The sequence below is a fragment of the Dothidotthia symphoricarpi genome (assembly GCF_010015815.1).
Source record: "Dothidotthia symphoricarpi CBS 119687 unplaced genomic scaffold P153scaffold_13, whole genome shotgun sequence".
NCBI classification, from domain to species: Eukaryota; Fungi; Ascomycota; class Dothideomycetes; order Pleosporales; family Dothidotthiaceae; genus Dothidotthia; species Dothidotthia symphoricarpi.
The window spans coordinates 106975-126171 of NW_022985020.1; the positions used below are offsets into that span (position 1 = coordinate 106975).

At 46.6% G+C, this 19197-nt stretch overlaps 7 protein-coding genes across 7 annotated transcripts; 5 read left to right on the forward strand and 2 right to left on the reverse strand.

The window, feature by feature from the left end:
* Positions 1-1790: 1790 nt before the first annotated feature.
* On the reverse strand, positions 1791-3431 carry P153DRAFT_386860 (uncharacterized protein; the record flags this gene model as incomplete). Its single annotated transcript, XM_033670579.1, has 3 exons — positions 1791-2146; positions 2237-2685; positions 2716-3431. 3 exons carry the CDS (start codon positions 3429-3431, stop codon positions 1791-1793), a joined length of 1521 nt encoding a protein of 506 aa, XP_033522273.1.
* A 689-nt stretch (positions 3432-4120) lies between these two features.
* Positions 4121-5199, forward strand: P153DRAFT_342818 (uncharacterized protein). Its single transcript, XM_033665981.1, has 2 exons — positions 4121-4449; positions 4508-5199. The coding sequence occupies exons 1-2, from the start codon at positions 4255-4257 to the stop codon at positions 5006-5008; spliced, it is 696 nt and encodes a 231-aa protein (XP_033522274.1). The 5' UTR covers positions 4121-4254; the 3' UTR covers positions 5009-5199.
* Positions 5120-6324, reverse strand: P153DRAFT_367826 (ubiquitin-conjugating enzyme). The gene is made up of 3 exons (XM_033668367.1): positions 6103-6324; positions 5663-5992; positions 5120-5607 (listed from the first exon to the last, which is right to left on the reverse strand). Exons 1-3 carry the CDS (start codon positions 6138-6140, stop codon positions 5499-5501), a joined length of 477 nt encoding a protein of 158 aa, XP_033522275.1. The 5' UTR covers positions 6141-6324; the 3' UTR covers positions 5120-5498.
* Positions 6325-8420: 2096 nt separating this feature from the next.
* P153DRAFT_386864 (uncharacterized protein) lies at positions 8421-9552 on the forward strand (the record flags this gene model as incomplete). Its single annotated transcript, XM_033670580.1, has 4 exons — positions 8421-8757; positions 8877-8944; positions 9000-9237; positions 9344-9552. 4 exons carry the CDS (start codon positions 8421-8423, stop codon positions 9550-9552), a joined length of 852 nt encoding a protein of 283 aa, XP_033522276.1.
* Positions 9234-12342, forward strand: P153DRAFT_367827 (uncharacterized protein). Its single transcript, XM_033668368.1, has 3 exons — positions 9234-9847; positions 9974-10206; positions 10346-12342. The coding sequence occupies exons 1-3, from the start codon at positions 9656-9658 to the stop codon at positions 11955-11957; spliced, it is 2037 nt and encodes a 678-aa protein (XP_033522277.1). The 5' UTR covers positions 9234-9655; the 3' UTR covers positions 11958-12342.
* A 445-nt stretch (positions 12343-12787) lies between these two features.
* P153DRAFT_294481 (uncharacterized protein) lies at positions 12788-13533 on the forward strand (the record flags this gene model as incomplete). Its single annotated transcript, XM_033663961.1, has 3 exons — positions 12788-12926; positions 13121-13228; positions 13292-13533. The coding sequence occupies 3 exons, from the start codon at positions 12788-12790 to the stop codon at positions 13531-13533; spliced, it is 489 nt and encodes a 162-aa protein (XP_033522278.1).
* A 234-nt stretch (positions 13534-13767) lies between these two features.
* P153DRAFT_397787 (uncharacterized protein) lies at positions 13768-14119 on the forward strand (the record flags this gene model as incomplete). The annotated part of the gene is made up of 2 exons (XM_033671583.1): positions 13768-13923; positions 14004-14119. The coding sequence occupies exons 1-2, from the start codon at positions 13851-13853 to the stop codon at positions 14117-14119; spliced, it is 189 nt and encodes a 62-aa protein (XP_033522279.1). The 5' UTR covers positions 13768-13850.
* Positions 14120-19197: the final 5078 nt, after the last annotated feature.

A 19197-nucleotide genomic window follows, 5' to 3' on the forward strand; every position in this document is an offset into this window, starting at 1 on the left:
CGCGCATAACTACCTCGAGTCATTATGCGGGGTAATCGCCTATGGCATCCACATCCCTCGCCTTTATCTTCCCAACTCAGTCAAACCTCCGGTGTAATGGTAATGGCGTGTGGACGCAAAGGCGGGAGTCGCATGAGACCGGGGTCGCGTCTCTTTGTCTCGTGTCTCACCCTAGGCTTGGCTCGTATTGCGACCTCGCTTATGCATAGTAGGACTAGGGCGCAACGTTGACGGAGATCTCTAGGGTTGGAAAGCCATACTTTGGGTATCCGTCTGATAGACATGGCTGTAAGCGGAATGCCATACTCCAACCTGCATGCCTGGATGACATAGGTTCAGAGTTATCCCGGCCGTTGAACTCTTGGGGGCGGGGCCTAACTCAACAAACGTTTGTTAGCGCTCACGTGGAAAGTCTATATTCGTTGTCATAGGCGCTTGGCGTATAGAGTGGCTGCGGCTTGAACATAGCGCGGTTCTTACATACAACGTCTACGGATATTCGTCGGCGTGCCGTCAGGTCAACAGCCACCAACGCGTCAGCCGGAGCGTCACAATCATCCTTGATATTGGCGTCAGACGACCTTTGGGTGGCCAGAGTTTGCCCATCATACTGTTTCCACTTTCGAAGTCATATTCTACCGCAACTTCTACACAATGATGAATTTCAACGCACTGTCCACGATCTTTCAAGGAAAGACCCCTTCACTGGTACAGATTCCTGGAGTACGAGTCACTCGTCTAGGTATTGGTGGATTTTATACTCGCCGACCGCTTTCGCTACGCATTCTCCTTGGAACATCTCCAACACATTGCTTTGGGAAATCAAAACCACGCAAAGAACGTAGATCGATCTAGGCGACGCCCTTGGACAGGGGATATCATACCGCCTCCTCATACGCAACCAAAACATCGGAACCTGCGGATCTTGATCTCCCATCGCAGTCCTCGGAGACCAAGCGCGTGCCATCTCCCCAGACTGTTCATGCTCCCATCTGCGCTGGACCCAATCAAAACACTTTGGCCACTTCGGCATGGCAAATCAACCTTGTCCTTAGACCTCCTATTCCACATCCGAGAATCACTCCCGCCTTTGCGGCTACCACGCCTTAACTAACGATCAGAACTCTGCTTGACATCACGACTCCGGAGTGCACAGTTACGGACGCCTCCTACTTCGACGACTTGAGGCGTCTAATCATGGCCTTTATTGCTTGAAGCCAACCGAGGCTGGCGTTCGTATGCAGCAGAATCCTCTCAAATATTTCCGACCTCGTGTAGATCCCGAGGAACTATCCTAGATTCCAGGCCCTGCCAAGGGCGGGGTGCATGGGGTTTAACCAAAGTAAATCCCGTGTGACCACGCCTTCTGTCAACTATGCCTCATGTTTGCTACGTCTTATACTGACTACGCTTGCTACCGACTAGCCCCCTCGAGTATATCTTGTCTCTGTGTAACCAACTCATCTGCGTACAAGGGAGGGCTCGTTCATGCACTACAAGTAACCCATTGCACAAGATGAGTATAGCCCTGCTATCCGGATGTCTCGAACGATTCACATGTACTGGAGCGCAACTCTAGACTCCTGGAGCAGACCTACCCACAAAAGTCACTAAGTTTTCAAACCTAGCACATGAGCATCCAAATTGGAAGATGGAAGTTCATCATTAACTCTACAAAACAGTACTATCCACAGAACGGCATTGACAGTCATAGCGCTAATTTGCCCTTGTCGCTCCTCATATTCATCCTTCCTATTGCGCCCCTTCTCGCGCCTTTTCACGTCCTATTCCTAAAACGTAGGCAGCCATCTCGCCCCGACAACAGTTCGCGCAAAATACTCCGTAGACTTCCCCAACACTGTCTCATCTGGCAGGCGCCAACCATCTTCATCATCCATCGATCCGTACATCAAGGCTAGCAGGGCCAAACGAACCGGGACTGTCTTCTCCGCTTCATTCAAGACGTCCGTATGTTTGATAGGATCAGAATAGAGGAGGACTGGATGTGACCACCTGTAATCCAACTTTCCTTTGGAGCGCTTTCTAAGCCTCGCTTCGATGTCCATGCGGAGGAATATAACCTCGTCGCAAGTGGTGAGGAAGGCGAACCGCATGCCGCCCATGAGCATATGGGACGCTATGTCGCCTGCTCGAGTTAGCCTGAAAGCAAATACCATCGGGTTGGTTACTCTCAGTATGCGTTGTGTAAGTTGTGTAAGCGATGGAGAAGACTCACCGACAACACATCTCAAACTTCCCCACGCATTGCTCTTGCTATGCTGTATCGCCCACGTCAAGGCGCTAGGTCTGCCCCCAACGAACTCCGCATGTCCGATGAGTCTTGTTTCGTTGTTTTCGTGTGCTGATCCTGTCTCGACAATGTAGGTCGGGTTGAATATGGACTCGTCATCATCGACATTCTTTTCTGCAGCCTGGCGTAGATTGACATACTCTGGGAACTCACTTTCCCGCAGAACCGCAGTACACAACAACTCGTTGCACACTTCATCTACCACCTCGATCACCTCGCGCTGAAAGTACGACACGAGCCGTTCAGGTCCTTGAGAGGCGCCGAGAAGAGGCTCGCCGGCAGCACGAGGAGGGTCGATTGGGTAAATCTCGACCTCGTCAAAAGCGGTGCGAACTACCTCAGCATTCCAGAACTTGGTGACTTCTTCTTTGAAGCTGTCCTAGTGGTTCAAGAATCCGCCGTACCACAACCGCCTCGCACTTGGGGGCAGGAAGAGCGACTCTCTTTCCTTGGGCGTCGAAAAAGAGTCTGGAGAAAGCGGCTGGAGGATCATCTCGCCTGCATTTGATTCGGTATGCGTGCTGGTGGTGTCAGTGGCAGTAGATGCGGCGGCGGTAGCAAGGATAGGCGACTGTTTGGGCAAAACCATAGTCGGTCTTTCCGATGGAAGTCCAGAAGTGTCAGATGAGCTCGTAAAGTCTGGCGTCACAACGATTTCCGGTACTGGGGCTCGGGATGCAGCGCGCACCTTTCCTGAACCATGGAGCGAAGGGCTGGCAAGTGCGCTCGCTCGTGGTGTGCAATCAGCAGAAGATGCATCTAGCGGCGGCTCAAGCCCGACGAACTCCGCAAGAGTCATCATATTTGGGCGTTTAGCAGGATTAGGCATGTCGATTAGTAGCGGGTTTGGGACGGGGGCCGTAGCTTGCGGTGGTGATGGGCTGCAATCGCGACTATCCACACGCGCTCTGGGGGCCCGACCTCCACTTTCGTCGAGGCTGACATACGCTGCGATCGAATTGAAATAGCATCTCTGAAGGAGGTCGAGAACTTGTCTGGCGGGCAGACCGGTATCTGCTACGAACGCCCAGAGAGCTTCTTCTTGCCAATCATCGAGAGAAGCGATGGCAGTTTTGAGGTCTGGACTGAGCTTGTCCTTGCCCTTTGCGGGGTCTGACATAGCGATTGTGGGGAGCGAGCGATGGTGTTGCTAGGACTACGGTAGATAACGATGGAGTACGACTGCAGATAGAATTGTGGGCAGAAGGATACATCAACAGTATCGGAATGAGAGTTTAGCGCTCCACCTACTGTGAAGGACTTCGATGGCAGTGCTTTCCGATATAGGCACGAAGCAAGAACGTGTCTGGCATTTTGCTATGAAGATGCAGGAGCTCCCAAGAAACCTAATTGAAAGTGAACGACAAGTGTCATCCTCGTTTTAGAAAGCGTTATACACCCGACTGTGAGCTATAGTATGATGGTAGTGTAAGGAAAGAGTCCGTTTCAAAGGCTGATACTCTTGATAGCTTCTTTATCCTTGTATTCTTCTACTCCATACCTCATGTTGTGCGTACTCCCAGACTCACCTGCATGTCGAAAGAAGATTTATCAACTTCATTGACTGGATATGAATGGTGTGCGAAGCGGTTGACATGAGGGTATTTGTCAGACCTTGACTCCAGCCTCACCTATCATACATTTCCAATGAGAGTGACTCTAATTCTCACCTTCTACGCAAATTTTATCATATAACTCCAAGGTCTTCTACACGAGCACATGTATTCGTGAGAATCAAGACGAAGATTATCAGAAAGTGGCAGTAGCACCAATCCATCCTAGCACCAAACAACCCCACCACCCTTGTCCCACAGCCCGCAGCTCCACAATCTCGCGACCTATGACAGCATCGCCTCTCCACCTCCGTCCCCAAAACAGACCACCATGCATTCTAATCACGCGAACCCCCGACCCGCATCCCAGCACGCCAACAGCCTCCCAAAATGGACATCCTCCTCCTCGCCGGCATGCCCACGATAATCGGCACAAACGAAGCAGTCCACCAGCAGCGCATGCTCGACGACGAAGCCGAGGCGCCAGAGCGCCAGCAACCATTTTACCTAGACGTATATTGCGACGCGCAGTCGAAGAAGCGGGACGAAGTCGACAAGGCGATTGTAGTGCTCAAAGATGGGAAGGTATGTACTGCACCCCGCGCAATAGGGAGGGAATAGAATATCATGCTGACGAGCATAGCTACGTCTCTGGCCCAAGGACGCTGGAACACAACTCCCAGCCCCAGACCCCGATGCCGATGGTGATGGTGATAGCGACACACCCCACCCATTCACAGGCTTCTACCTCCCCTTCCCAACAGAAGACCTCCCGCACCGCTCCATCCCCGCGCAACCCGTCCTCGGCCTCGTGAGCACCGTGCCTCCCACACCATCTTCATCCTCCACCTCGTCCAAGCCGAAATTGAACTGGATATACGCCGACGCGCAGACCCGCGAACTGCGCTATGCGCCACGCGCCGAGGCGCGTAAACACACGGTTGGGCCGTGGGACTGGACGGAAGACGAGCAGGGGTTGGTGCTGGAGGGCGAGGAGTGCCTTGTTGCTGTTGAGGAGGAGAAGGGCGGGTTTGGGTGGGCGGTGTATTGGGATCGGGAGGATGATCGGTTGAAGGGTGTGGGGATTGCGGGGGAGAAGAGGGTGCTTAGGTGTAGTCTTGAGAGGAGGCTGGTGAGCGATTGAAGAACATCTGGCAAGGTGTGAAATAGTTGAGCGATGGAATTCGCGTTGCTGGAACGGTTGGTTGGCCGGATAGGTGGAGTGAGGGTGTGTTTTGGCCGCCTTCAAGGTTGTGGAATATAGTTCAAAATCTCATTGCATTTGTATCTTACGAAGTGTAAAACAGCGTTTGTCTGAGTATTTAAGACTTGGTGGAATATCAGAACGAGAATGTTGTATGTATGTGTGACTACCTCCAGTCCACGAAACAGAAGACCAGTACGCCTGGAAATGCCGTTATCCGCCCATTCAACGCCGCCGTCATATACGTAAAATACCAGATTCATCATTGCGCAAAACAAAATCCAGGAAACAGGTGCTCGATATCTAGATCGAAGCGGGGTCTGTGAGGCGAGAGGGAGATGTCCCTGCCATCATCGCGTTACACTGACCACTTCACGGAGCCATGTCGTACTGAGGCGAGACGACACAAACCGCTCAAGCTCATCATCACTCAAGCGTCCAACTCCTCAGGCGTCTTGTGGCGCGCAAGAACCAAGCGCTGGAACTCCGCCTTGTCCTGGTCCCACAACTCCGCCGCTTGGCCGTTAAGCGGACTCGAGCTACCATGCGTCAGCAACTTCTACCTTCATCTCCTCTCCACACAATCAAACGTACTTATTCGGCTCGCCCAACAAGCTCTGCAAGCTGAGCAACACGGTGCCAATGTTGTACACGGCACTCCACTTGTCCTTCAGGATGTCGAGGCAGATCCTGCCGCTGAAGTCGACGTTGGGGTGGTATATGGGCGTCTTGAAGAGGACCGTTGGCGGGGAGTAGGGGTATGTGTTTGCGAACTCCATGCTGAGCTTGAAGACGAGCGAGGCGTAGGGGGTGTCGGCGGGGCCGTCGATGGTGGCTGTCCAGAGTGTCATGTTCTCCGTGTCCGGGAAGGCGGTTATGCCTGGGGTGGGCTTGGTCATGATGTCCATGAGCTCTTTTTGCAGACTGTGGGTGGGGTGTTAGTGGGGTGTTTGGGATGAAGATGGTGGGAGGGGAGGGGTTTGCGTTCATTTTCTTATGCCATGAGATAGAATAGTAATGAAGGGAGGACGTACCGTTGGCCGACTGTCGTGTTACCTCCGGCGAGAGCCATCTCGTCTTTGTCTATCTCTGCTGTTCGTGCTGGTATCTGGAGTCTACTTGTATGTCCCGAGAAGGATGGTCTAAAGCTGCAATGTCAAGAAGCAGGCGTAGGTCCAAAGTCAAAAACCGCGGGGTCGAGTCGTCGTGTCGCAGTTGTATGTTGTGTCCAAAAGAAAGTGCCAGCGGTGGTGTTGTGCGGTGTGTTTACGGTCCCTGCGTCTGCCCCGGAAACGAGTCGCGTGGGACCCCTGCATGCGTGCCGATCGTTCTCAGCCAATCGCCGTCTCGACACAGCTTTGGCTGAGAATTCGGAAACACCGCTGGAATGTCGCAGGTTCATTCTGGATAGGTTGAGGTCACGGTTCGAGATTGAGTTGTGTGGTAGCATAAGCAATCATACTTCGCAGCGTGAGTTAGAGTGAGAAAGGAGCTGCAATGCTTAACGATCATAATAGCTAGAGCACATAGGCAGAAGCGCGAACCATCATAAGCTTCACAGGTGTTTGCGAGACGTGAAGTTGTTGGGCTCTGGGAAGGTTTACTTCTCCAACTGACTTGAACACGCCTGATTCTACAGCTTCGTCAAGCAACACAGCATTTATGTCAAGCATCTGTGCCAGTCTATCTATACTGCTTTGTTAGTAGAACGAACCAGTAAAGACTTAGCCTTCATAAACGGTTACGCATCTCTCAGATCATCAACCTTTCCCCCTTGCTGTATCAGGCGAGCAACATCCTCGAATAGAAAGCATATATAAAGAATAATGAAACGAGCGTCCCAGACTTGAACACGCAAAAGCCCTATGCGATGACCACACACGTAATGAGGCGACAAGAAAGCATTGGAAATTTTGCAGCACAAATAGGACGGCGAAGAGACTTGGTAGAAAGGTCTACCCGAAGCCACTCGAAAAAGCAGTTGTAGTCACCCAATGCGCAATATAAGCGAAATCATGACGACGGCAGTACAAGAAAAGAGCAAAGACAGAGACGAAACGAGAGATTGGCAGAATCAAAACAGAAACGGTAGAGATGTTCCTTCGGTAGGTAGCATTCATTTCAGAGATACGTCGAGGTTTGACGTTGTAATCTCAAATCCTTCGTACTCAACAAGAAACGTACGAGGAAATGCTACTGTGGTTATCCCGGGTAGATATGTCAATTCTATTTCTCGTACTTTACAGACATTGTTCCAATTCGCTAGCATTGGTGGATAGGATATATCTGACCTATATGTGAGCCTTGTGGAGAATACCCACTTGTGGCGACTGGTCTCAACATGAGATAGAGATATATTATGGTCATTCTTGCGCACAAGCGACCCCTTGCCAATTCAAAAAGCAAAGCAAGATGTGGATGGGTGGAGAAGGCGTGTGTGGTGATACGATCAGCCTCATGATCCAGAAAGACTGAACGAATGCGCCGTGTTTGATATATCAGTACGTCAGGTGGCGAAGGGAGTATCAGTTCCCGCGATTAGTGCGCCTAGCAACTGTGTAAATTGTATTCCTCTGCTGAGAGACACTCGTACAGATGGAGGAACATAGTGGCCAGGCAAAACATCCGTTCCGTATGGGTTGTTCCGGCTGATATGAGTACGAATGAAGCTTGTGGTACCTCATCTATGTGCCGCGCGACCAGTTCGCGTAATTAATGTAGTGGTAGGCGGGGTCGGGTCCAGGGTAGCACATGTTGTGCACTAGACACCTTCCATAAGTCGATTGGCAGTGCACATCGGGTGATGTGCAGTGTTCTCTGGGCTTTCGACTGCATCTCGCTGATCCTGTTCTATCAGTCGACGTTGATTAGGTAGGTCTGAGCAGAAGCTCGTTTGTGGATGCGAGTTTTGCAGATTCATGCGAGTCAACTTCCATTTTGCCGTAGGACGGACTATCCCGACCGTCCGCTGCTTGCCTTGCTGCAGCCGTAATTCCTCCATGCACACGCAGAGTAACATGTTCTTGTTCGCTGATAGTCGGGTACTCTTGCGGCCGCCGAGCCAAGGGCAAATTCCGATGCAGGCAGACTTCTAGCTCAGACTTAGTGGACGCCTTTTCGCTTGAATCTGCAGATGATGGTTTGTCTTTTCTGGCGGCTGTCAGGATTATTTGATGCAAGCCGGTAAGTGGGGTCCGCGGTCGGGCCTCGCGTGGGGTGGGAAGACGTGGATGTGTAATCAACCAGCCAGTTGCTACAACGAACATGGGACGCTGATGAGCTGTTCACCGTCTCTCTATGAAGTTTGCTCCCTTGAAAGCGTCCCTTGTCAATCAGGCGGTCACCAACGAGCATGTCCCATGATGCCCAGGTCGTTCCGCAGAGGTGCGGGGCTCCCGTGAGCAAGGACTGCACCAAAATAGGTCAGGCTTCCATGGCGCGTCCCGATGGAGTTGCCCTAACCTCCTCCACCGATGCGAATCCGCCGTGCCGGATGACAGCGCGCGCGGGTGACGCGATGCTATGGGCCTCAAACCCCGAGTCTCAAGACGCGCTGTTCTTGCTGGGCGGGCGAGGGCATGTCAGAAAATGGGAGCAATCTTTTGCGAGGAAGGCAGACAAGGGCAGAGCCCACTCGGGGCACGGCGGTGGTCTCGCCGCCTCAGACATTGCACAGGTGCTAGAAGCAGGTACGCCAACACATGCCTGACCCTGGCTGGCGTGGCTAGGCCCGGCACCCATCTTCCGCCGCAATCGTTTTTCAAACGCATAGCCATTTGCGGTCCGCGCCTGCCACGAATGATGATAGTGATGATGAAGCTGCCCAGTCTGGGCGACACGCTGCCGCTGGGCTACACGCTGCCGCTGCTCGGCATCGTCAGCTGGTGCAGCATGGCACAAATCTAAACGCCTTGCTGGATGGTCTGGGCAGCAGAAGCAGAGGCAGTCGGGAGGACTCGAGGCTTTAGGGCTCACTGCGGCGCGATATGGCTGTAGTAATATGTGGAAAGGCGCCGGCGGACGTAGGGGACATGCCGTGCAGATGGTGGGTAGCACGAGGTACCTCATGCGGGTCTCCAAGCGTAATCGTTCGATACGTTCCATGGCCCGACCGCCCTTGTTCGGTCGACCGCCCTCAGGGCATGCATGCTTGCCCGCCATCGCAGCTCGTTCGACGGCCAGCTCACTCTTGTCCTCACCTGCTGCTTGCACCTTGTAGCGTGTCGAGCGTATCGAGTTGCCTCACATTTTGTCCCTGACGACCAATCGTTTCAGCATCGTACCTTGGTTACCCGTGCACGCTTGTTCGCTGGATTCCGGGACCACTGCGCTATGACAGTCTGACCTACTTGCCTGACGGTCTTCCGAGCGAGTCCTTTGTTCGCTCCTCCGTCACCCTCGAGCCTCCAACGCCTGACCAAACAGCAGAAGCTCCTGTGACGGGCCTCTGCCTCAGCGCGTCTGCACTGCCTGCTCTCCGCTAGTGCCTGGGTGCTCTCTCCATGCATTGCTGCCGTTAACGACATCTGGGTGCGAGTACACGCCTCGTTCCGCCTCTTTTCTGGATAGGTCGCCATCACGCTCATCATGGCGAGCACACAGCTGCCCCCCAGGGGCATTGCTCTCGTTGGAGCTCCGGATAGCGACATCGGTTCCAAGGATGCCAGCTCGACGCCCGTGCAGGCCATGCAGGTAGAAATGACCCAGGACATGGTCGACGAGCTCGTCGAGAGCGTAAGGAGTGGGAAGTTGGCGCAGATATCCTTCGGCCGGACTCCTGTATGTGTGCACGCGTTTCCTAGAGCTTGTCGTGTAGTCACGACTTGTTGTTGTCGTTGTTTGTGCTCGCCGTCACGACATTGGGAATGAGGAAAGAGCGACCCTGGCTGACCACCACAACAATAGCAACTCAAATACGGCGACAAGACCCACGTACTGCAGAGCAGCGCAGAGACACACAGATGCGAGCTATACAAGTCCAGCGGCGCTGGCAGCGGCAACGACCTCGAATTCGCAGGCCTAGTCAACCACAGTTTGACCGTACAGAAGGCGGAGGATGTCACGGCAGGCGTCGACTCGGCATTGGAGCAGCTCAGATACAACATGGCTGCGATCTCGGAGGTTAGGGAAGCCAACAAGTATGCCTCCCCGGTATCCCCTGGCTGCCCCAACATCTCTGGCATCGAGTCGCGGAACTCGAGCACCCCTGCCCGCGCGCACTGCATGCAGTATACTGTTGTGAATTGAGTACATCTGGACTAACAATGCTCCTCTCAGGACTATCGTTGGCGACGCCACTTCCAGCCGCGCCTCTGCCCATCGTCGCTTCCCTTCGTCGGGCTTCAAGCATCTCGCCCCTTCCCGAGTCGGGTCGCCACTGCTGAATACGCCTTCCTCGCCCATGCACAAGCGCCCACCTACCTCGCAGCCCGGTGGTACACACGAAGCGATCCTCGCCGCCCTTCGCGTTCCCATCATCCACCTCCTCGCCAAGCAACCCGCCGCAGAAGCCTCTCTCGCCGCGTCGTGCCGCACATCCACCGCCAATGTGCGCGATCTCCTGCCCAAGATCGCCAAACGCTCCTCTCAGGATGCAGACAAGTGGCAGCTCACAGACAAGTCCTTCCGCGACATCAACCCCTGGAAGTTTCCTTACAGCTCCGAAGATCGTGACGAGGCAATCGAAAGCGCAATCAAAGCGTTTGACCGTCTGCGCCTAGCAAAAGATGACAAGCTTTGGCAGATCCTGCTGCCACGTGAGGAGCGAGGCCAGGGTAAATGTCTCTCGCGCTCCAAGGTGAAGGCGGTGGAGGCCAAGCCTAAATCCTCTACACCAATGCAAAAGATATCAGACCTTACCAAAAAGAAGCCTGTCGCGAAGAAGTCCGACGACAAGGTCATCGAGAGGAAAATGAAGACGGCGAAAGACTCCGAAATCAAGCCGGCCAAGACGGTGAAGGCGAAGATCGTCAGGGAATTGCCAACGGTGAAGGAGGTGAAGGACGAACCCTCCAAAGTGTCGACACCTCTCCCAGCCACCTCTTCGGCTACCAAACCTGTCGCACCTTCTCACCGCAACACGCCGTCCCTCGACAATTCCAAAATTCGCACCAAGAAGGCACCTGCTACTGACAACAGCTCTGCTCCACGAGCGAGGCCCAAGATGTCGTCACGAGATGTCAACCGAAACCACCCAGCAAGACCGGCTAGGCCAGTGATGCCCATCAATACCAAGCCAAAGAACCCCTCGCCTCTCTCAGCATCACCGCCAGTTAATGCGAGCGACTTCGAAGACAGCCACCCTGTCCATAAGGCACTCGCTGCCGCTCCTTCACCCGCCAACATGTCTTCTGGCAACTCGGACCGTTCGCTAAAGCGCAAGGCAAACGACATCGGCAGCGACATCCACAACCACACTCTGGCGGTGAAGAAGCCTCACCACGACCGCTCCACGTCAAACCAGCCACCCTCCAACAGCAATGGCAGGCTCAATGGCTCCACCCCTACAGGCAGCAGCGCTCTCAAGCGCAAGTCCAACGAGTCGTCCTCCTCCAACACGCCTACCAACGTCTCGAAAATCCGCAAGGTCAACAACATCGACACAGGCCTTGCCTCACGCTACCACCATAACAACTCTCAGGCCTCACCAGGCGCGTCATCCACATCCACGACCTCGCCTACGACAAGCCTGAGTTTCCGGCAGACGGTGGAGCTGTCCCAGAAGTTTCAGAAATACTACAAGAAGTACGAGGAGTTGTACTGGCAGTTGACCGAAGCGGAGAAGCCGCCAACTGAGATGCAGAGGAGCAATCTGCTCAAGATGCACAAGCAGCTAGACGAGATGAAGAAGGAGATCAAGGCTGGTGCTGGTGGGATGCATCATCGATGAATCATGGACGATCCTCTCAGGGCTTCACTATCACGCATACATCACTTCGCACCATGACCGCGACTACGACAAAACAATTTGCATATATACCCACGGCCCACAAGAGAACGGCAGTCTGCATACCAAAATGGCGTTGGGAGGGATCTCTGTACTCATTTCTCGGAGGCATTGTATGGCTTCGGCTGTTTAGAACTTTCTTCAACTTGCATGGGGATACTTGAGGTGCATTTGGAATTGGCGTTCATGTTCTGGACTTTCCCCACTTAATGACTCTACTGCGAAGGTCGCTGTGCTTTCCTATGAACGATACCTATTGGATACTTAGACTGAGTCGAGCCGGCGTCTTTATACCCCCGCAGCTATTATACGTTGCTACAATAAAAGCTAAATTCTTTTGCGTTCGTTGCTCCTGACGTCAGTCAACTATCATTGTTTCGTGAGATTGGCTGAGACCAACCCCTAGCTAGCGGCTTCCTTTAATCTCAAAACCATACCACCGTACTTTGCAATTTCGCCAAAACTCTCCTCACAAACCCTCAACCTGCAATACGGGCCTCCCCATCTGACACGTTTTTGCCCTGCCTAAAACACAGGGTCCATCGCCCACCCCAACCAAAAGTAGGGCACCCAAAAGATCAGCGCGCACGCCGATCACGCACCTAGATCACGCACCTCGGACGATCGCGCTGCCCCGCTTTCCAAACCGCCGCCGCGCGCGCACCATCCCTGCATGTCCGTCATACACTTAGCCGTCAGCCCTATGACATGACAAGTACATTTTTTTTTGTACGGACAATAAACATACAACCCGCCCGCGCGTTACCTTCCCGATGCGCTTCCTACGATCTGTCTTCGCGAATCTGAGGATTATACCGCCGAAGAGGGATTACGCTCAGGTTCACGATATAAGAGTTCGCATTGAGAGGGTCTTGGAAGGAGACGAATCGGGTGGAACTATGTCGCTCAATGGTATGTGTGAGGTTTTTTTCAATGGGGTAGGGGGGTTTGAGAGTTTGGGAGGGGTTAAGAGATTGGTTCTTTATGAGGAGACCAGTTTCTTCCTGCGTCCAAGGCGACGTTGATTGAGATTCTGAGACCGAGTCCACGCTTTCGAGCCTCGATCGGCACACAGAAGACGTAGAACGCCTGCTAATATACCGCAGTATTCAAGCAACCGCTCGCCTTGCACTCAACACGTCCCATGACGGGTTTTATGCGCAACGGCTACTGCGAAGCTCCCAAGTCAGATGCTGGGAACCACTCGGTTGCAGGTATGTATACATCCATCCTCTGTTCTAACTTCCCTCTCTTCCCCCACCACTAACAATCAACAGGCATCGTGACCAATGAGTTCCTCGACTACAGCGCCTCCAAGGGCAATGATCTCCGGCAAGTTGGCCTCACCGACGGCTGCAAATGGTGTCTCTGCGTCAGCCGGTGGAAGGAAGCATTTGACAACCGCACGGGCGAGAACGACAAGAAGGTCCCCAAGATCGTGTTGAAGGCGACGAACGAGCGCGCGCTGGAGAAGATAGGTCTTGAGGACTTGAAGAAGTTTGCGGTGGATAACGAATGAAGCGGAACCTATTCATTTGAGAAATACAAAACCGTATTGAAGTACTCGACGTTTGCACTGCCTACTTCCATGCAAAATGCCTTATTGTTTTCGTTCTCATAATGAATTGTCTTGCTTCTCTTCAATCTTTTCAGTCTACCTCGCAGTCAAAAGTCAAGTCAAATCAATCCATGACGTCATGCCCCTCACCTAACACGCCCAAGCATCTCCATCCCAAACACACACCCACCCCTTCCCAAGCTCAACAAGTTGTTTGCTGGTACTTCCATTTACCTCCCAACACCCACCTCCCACACAAACCCCCCACCAAAGCCACAATGGTCGAATGCCCCGAATGCGGCGCCGGCGCCGATCTAACCAAAGACGGAAGCTACGCACACTGCGCGTCTTGTAAGCCCACCCCCGTTTATCCTTTAGCAGGTTTGAGATGCGCGGTAGAGAGAGACGGAGGTTGATTTGTTGTGATGTAGGTAATACTGTTTTCGAGCCGGGGAAGGAGGGGAGCGGGTATAAGGGGAGTGGGAGTGGGTCGGGGGATAAGGAGGAGGTGAAGAAGGAGGGTGGGGAGAAGAAGGGGGAGAAATGAGAGGAGAGATGAGGAAGGTGGTTTGAGATGAGGTATGTGTCCAACCGGGACTTTGTGCCTGTCAACAGATGTGTATCTACATCTACATGTCTCTTGGGTTGAGATTTAGTCGCGAGTTGATTGTCGAGGTTATCAACTCTTCTGTTATAATTTCTGCTCTCCTCTTTGTGAATGCTTGCGTGTGATTTGAGTACAAGTTCGGGATTGGTATCAACATTTACATTAGAGAGCAGGACAAAGAAGACGCGACTGTTGAGTAATTTTTGAAAAAAGTCGGACAACTTCCACAATCGATGTGAATATTTGGTGTTTGTGTCGGAATTCCTAGCCATTGATATCTTGGTGGACTCTCCATGCGTACAATATATATCTCGACCACGGACAATCCTTCGCTTCCTGAATCATGTCCAGCAGGCGATAGGATTGTTTACCATGCTATCTCGAAAATTAGTAGAATGTGGCTGGGATACTATTGACAATGACAACATATCGATCTTAGCTCCTGTACTGTGACAGCCCTAGCCTGCCATAGGTGGGTCGCTTTCCAGAATAGAACACACGCGAAGATCAACACGGTTGCATTGTTAGCTTACACTAACAAATACTGTGGCGAGATGATGTACTCCGATTCTGAAGGGTTGGAGCCGAGGTCCACTAGGTAGATCGATCTTGAGATGCGATGCGATGCGATGAGATGAATCGCAATTCGTAGAGTGTGGTTAAGATTGAGGAGCATAGCAATGCGCAGTAGAAGAAGTCGAAGCTGTCTTGCTTTGGCGAGGCCGTCTACTTAGCTGGACTTCGGAATATTGTCATAGGTCGTCGAGGAATGCAGGGCGATAGGTACCAGCCTCCCTCCGTCACCGCGCGCCGTCCCTTCTTGCAACCCTTCCGTCTCTAGTTCTCCGCACTCTTTTATTGCCGGTGCAACACTGACATCACATCACGCCTGCGATGACTTGTCCGCTCGTCACATTGATTCGCGAGGAGTCCACCCAATGGCGATCTGTAAAAAGAACGTGGGTTGACGTTTGACACGTTGGAGGATTGGGAAAAGTCGCCGGACCTTCGGCTGGCCGTGCACGCGATTCTATGCGACGCGATACCACAGCACTGGCAGCGGTTAACGAGCACCCACATAACTATTCCCGAGTACCTATATAAGATAGATTAAGGATAGCGTTATATACCTATAATATAATTATTCTATATTATAATCTCTAGTTTATATAGTAACTTATACTAAAGCTAGAAACTAAGTAATATATTAGTAATATAGAACTTAGTAGTAAATATTACTATTATATACTATTATTACTATAATTACATGTAATTAAAAATTAAGGTATAATAATTTAAATTAGCCTTTATATAGAAGTAATTTACTAGCGTAACTATACTACTTTATTAGTACTAAAAACCTAAAGCTATTATTATTTAGCTTTACTAGTTAATTTATTATATTATAATTTATAGTATATAGGCTTTAAACTTATAATAAAGGTAGCTAATTTAATAGGTAAGCTAGATATTATATAAAGGTTATTCTTACTAGTAAAGAAGCTTAATATTATAGCTTTTTTAGTTACTACTATTACTATCTATATACTACTACCTATAGCTGTTATATATACTAAAGAGCCTACTATATATATAAGTTAGGCTATAAAAGCTATAAAGTAAACGTCTATATTATATAATAAGTAGTAGGTATTACTAGCACTAATAAGAGTAGTAAAATTATATATAAAATACCTAATTAAGTACTAAATTATATAAAGTTAGCACTTATTAAAGTACTAAACTATATATAGTTTATACTTATTAAAGGTATTAGGTACCTATAGTAAGCTATTTAGGTACTTAATTAGTAAGCTTATAAAGAGTATATACTATTAATTTAAAGCTCTAATAAGTATAGTACTAGTAGCTAAAGTAGTAATTAAAGTAGTAATTAGAGTAGTAATTAAAGTAGTAATTAAAGTAGACTTAGGTAATAATAGTAAGTATTAGTATATAATATTAGCTGTATTAATAAAGTAAGTATAAGCTTTATAGGCTATAAGGTAGCTATTATATATAAATAGCTAATATAAGTAGCTAAAGCTACCTAATTTACTAGTAAAATAATAATACCTTTATAAAGTACTAGCTTAACTATTATATAAGCTAGTAGTATTACTAGTAGTATTACTATAGTATTATTATTATTAAGGTACTTAAATAAGCTAGGCTTATAATAATTACCTTACTACCTACTACTAGTAATATAGTAATATAGCTTATAAGGTTACTATTATTATATAATATATAGCTTTAATATATATAAAGCTAGCTTAATTATAAGAGCTTATAAGTAATTAACCTACTAATATATATTAAAATTATTAAGTTTTAGAGCTTTAGATATAAGCTTAAGCTTCTTTATTTAATACTAATAAAGTAGACCTTTAGAGTATATATAAATACCTATATAAGCTATTATAAAGTAGCTAGAGTTACCTTATAATATATAAAGCTTACCTTTAGTATACTTAAGCTTCTATACTATAAGTATAAGTATATAGTATAAAATAACTCTAATAATATTAATAAAAGCTAAGTCTTAATAGTTACTTTAAATAGTATAATTTACTTACCTATTAAGTATTTAATTATACTTAATATACTTATTATAAAATAACTTTAGGTAGTAAAATAGCTAAAGTATATTAGCTTTTAAGCTATTAAGCTAGTCTTTAATAATATAGTAGGTACTCTTAGCTTTTAAAGTTATAAATAGCCTAAAGTTAGCTAACTTATTAATTTATATATTAATAAGCTTATTCTTATAGTAGCTAAACTAGTAGTAATTAAGGTATATATAAGTATAAGAAGATAGTATTTTAATAGCTTTAAAGTTTATATTAAACTTAGCTAAAGTCTTAAAGCCTAGTACTATATAGTATACATTAGTAAACTATATTATAAACTTAGTATTAACCTAAAAAATCTTATTATATTACTGCCTAAACTTAGCTATTAGTACTAATTAAATATAACTTAGAATATTTTTATTTATATACTACTAATATATAATAATTTTAGGTAAATTAAATATATAATTAAGCGCGTTTATATACACTTTATTATTATTAGTAATAAATAGTTAAATTATAATACTTTTTACTATAAGAAGCTTTTAAAGTTATATAATAACCTAAATAAATATAGCTTTATCTTTATATAATATAAGTATAATACTAAAGTAGATTATATAGTTATTTATATTAAAGCCTACTAAATTAAGTAGTAGAAGGCTATAATAATTTATTTTAAACGTATAATTAAGAAAGAGTATATTAGGCAATATTTTAAATTATATAAAGTATATAGGCAATATAAGAAGTAAAAAGTTAATATAGTTATTAATAGATTTTAATATTTTATAAAGTTTAAAGTTTATTAGCTAAGAAACTTTAACTTTAATTAAAGTAGTACTAAGCCTAAAAAGTAAAATACTAAGCTTAAAATTAATAGGCTAAAGAATTTTTAGTTAACTAGTATAAGCTCTTTAAAAATTAAGTAAGTTTAAAGCTTAACTCTAAAAAATCTATTATAAGCTTACTTATAGGTAGTACTAGCTAGCCTTATATAATTCTTATTCTAAGATTTTAACCTTTATCTTCTACCTAAGCTGCTACTACTAGTAGGCTTAGTACTTATTTTTAATATTTTAGTATATTTATTTTAAATCTAGCTACTTTTTTTATACTATTAATAGTACCTATTTTATACTTTTTATAAGCTTTTAAATCTTAACTAGCTACTTATAACTAAGTTTACTATATATCTTATAATACTAGTAAAAGATAAAGTAAGTATTTCTCTTTAGTAAGTAGTTATAAATAATTAATTTATACTTTTTATAATCTAATACTCTTTATATAGTATCTTTAAGATTAGCGTAATTCTTAGTAGCTAGCTTAAACTTTATTTTATAGCTAGTCTTCTATAATACTATACCTACTTTATTTTATATACTAGCTATAATCTTCTTTTACTTACCTTAGTAGTTATATATAAACTATAGTTAGTAATACCTACTATAGTGCTATTTATAATACTTATAGCTAAGGCTATAATTCTTTCTTTAGGCTTTAACTACTACTTTAGCTTTAGCTAGTATAGTATATATTACCTTTAGTAGTAGCTTATAATTATAGTTTTTATCTAATACTCTATTTTATAAGCTGCTAAGATTAATATTAGTAATAGTAATTTTATAGTACTAGTACTTATATAAGATATACTTATAAGCCTATCTTTTTCTTTTATAAATAGAGTATATATAATTATATAGTAAGTTATTTATACTATTTACTAAAGCTATAAATACTATACTTTACTTATTATTATTACTTATATTAAGAGAGTTTAAGCTAGCTATAAAGGTAGGTATTACTAGCCTTAATAGTAGCTCTACGTTAAAGTTAAATAGTAATAGTAATTATAATAGTAAGTATAACAGCACTAGCTACGTACCTAGTAGTAGTAATAGTAGTAATAATAAAGTTAGTAGTAGTAATAATAAGGGTAATAATAAAATATAAGGTATAGTAGATAAGATAAATAATATAATAAATTTAGTATATATAATATAATTATTAATAGTAATAAGCTTTTTAATTAAAATAATTAACTAATAAAGTAAACTTTAAATAATAATAAATAATAAAAATTACTAAATATATAATAAGTATTAATAGTTAGTAACTTCTATGCTGTAAATTCCTCCTAGCAGACATGCTATACGTTAAATAGTATAGCAGCTGTCTATTAGGGAGTCTATGCAACACTACTAGCACTAGTTGCATATAGGCCCTGTATGTGGGTGCTCGGGAATAGTTATGTAGGTGCTCGTTAACCGCTGCCTACAGCACTAGGTGCAATAGTCGAAGGTTAAGCTTAGATCATCGCGTCTGAATCTCGAAGTCTGGTGTGAGGGCTGTCGCAAAATCGCAAGCCAGTTTGCCCTGCTGAGTGTAAGAGTGTTCAGTACCATAACCGCAACTGAGCATCGCCGACGGCTGTTGGAG

Excerpts from the sequence above, each read along its gene's own strand:
- P153DRAFT_342818 (XM_033665981.1), top strand. The coding sequence starts at position 4,255 with ATGGACATCCTCCTCCTCGCCGGCATGCCCACGATAATCGGCACAAAC. Across the intron at positions 4,450-4,507 it reads TAGTGCTCAAAGATGGGAAG|CTACGTCTCTGGCCCAAGGA; the intron begins GTATGTACTGCA and ends TGACGAGCATAG.
- P153DRAFT_367826 (XM_033668367.1), bottom strand. The coding sequence starts at position 6,140 with ATGGCTCTCGCCGGAGGTAACACGACAGTCGGCCAACG. Across the intron at positions 5,993-6,102 it reads AACACGACAGTCGGCCAACG|TCTGCAAAAAGAGCTCATGG; the intron begins GTACGTCCTCCC and ends CCCCACCCACAG. Across the intron at positions 5,608-5,662 it reads TTGTTGGGCGAGCCGAATAA|CTCGAGTCCGCTTAACGGCC; the intron begins GTACGTTTGATT and ends GACGCATGGTAG.
- P153DRAFT_367827 (XM_033668368.1), top strand. The coding sequence starts at position 9,656 with ATGGCGAGCACACAGCTGCCCCCCAGGGGCATTGCTCTCGTTGGAGCT. Across the intron at positions 9,848-9,973 it reads TATCCTTCGGCCGGACTCCT|CAACTCAAATACGGCGACAA; the intron begins GTATGTGTGCAC and ends CCACAACAATAG. Across the intron at positions 10,207-10,345 it reads GAGGTTAGGGAAGCCAACAA|GACTATCGTTGGCGACGCCA; the intron begins GTATGCCTCCCC and ends TGCTCCTCTCAG.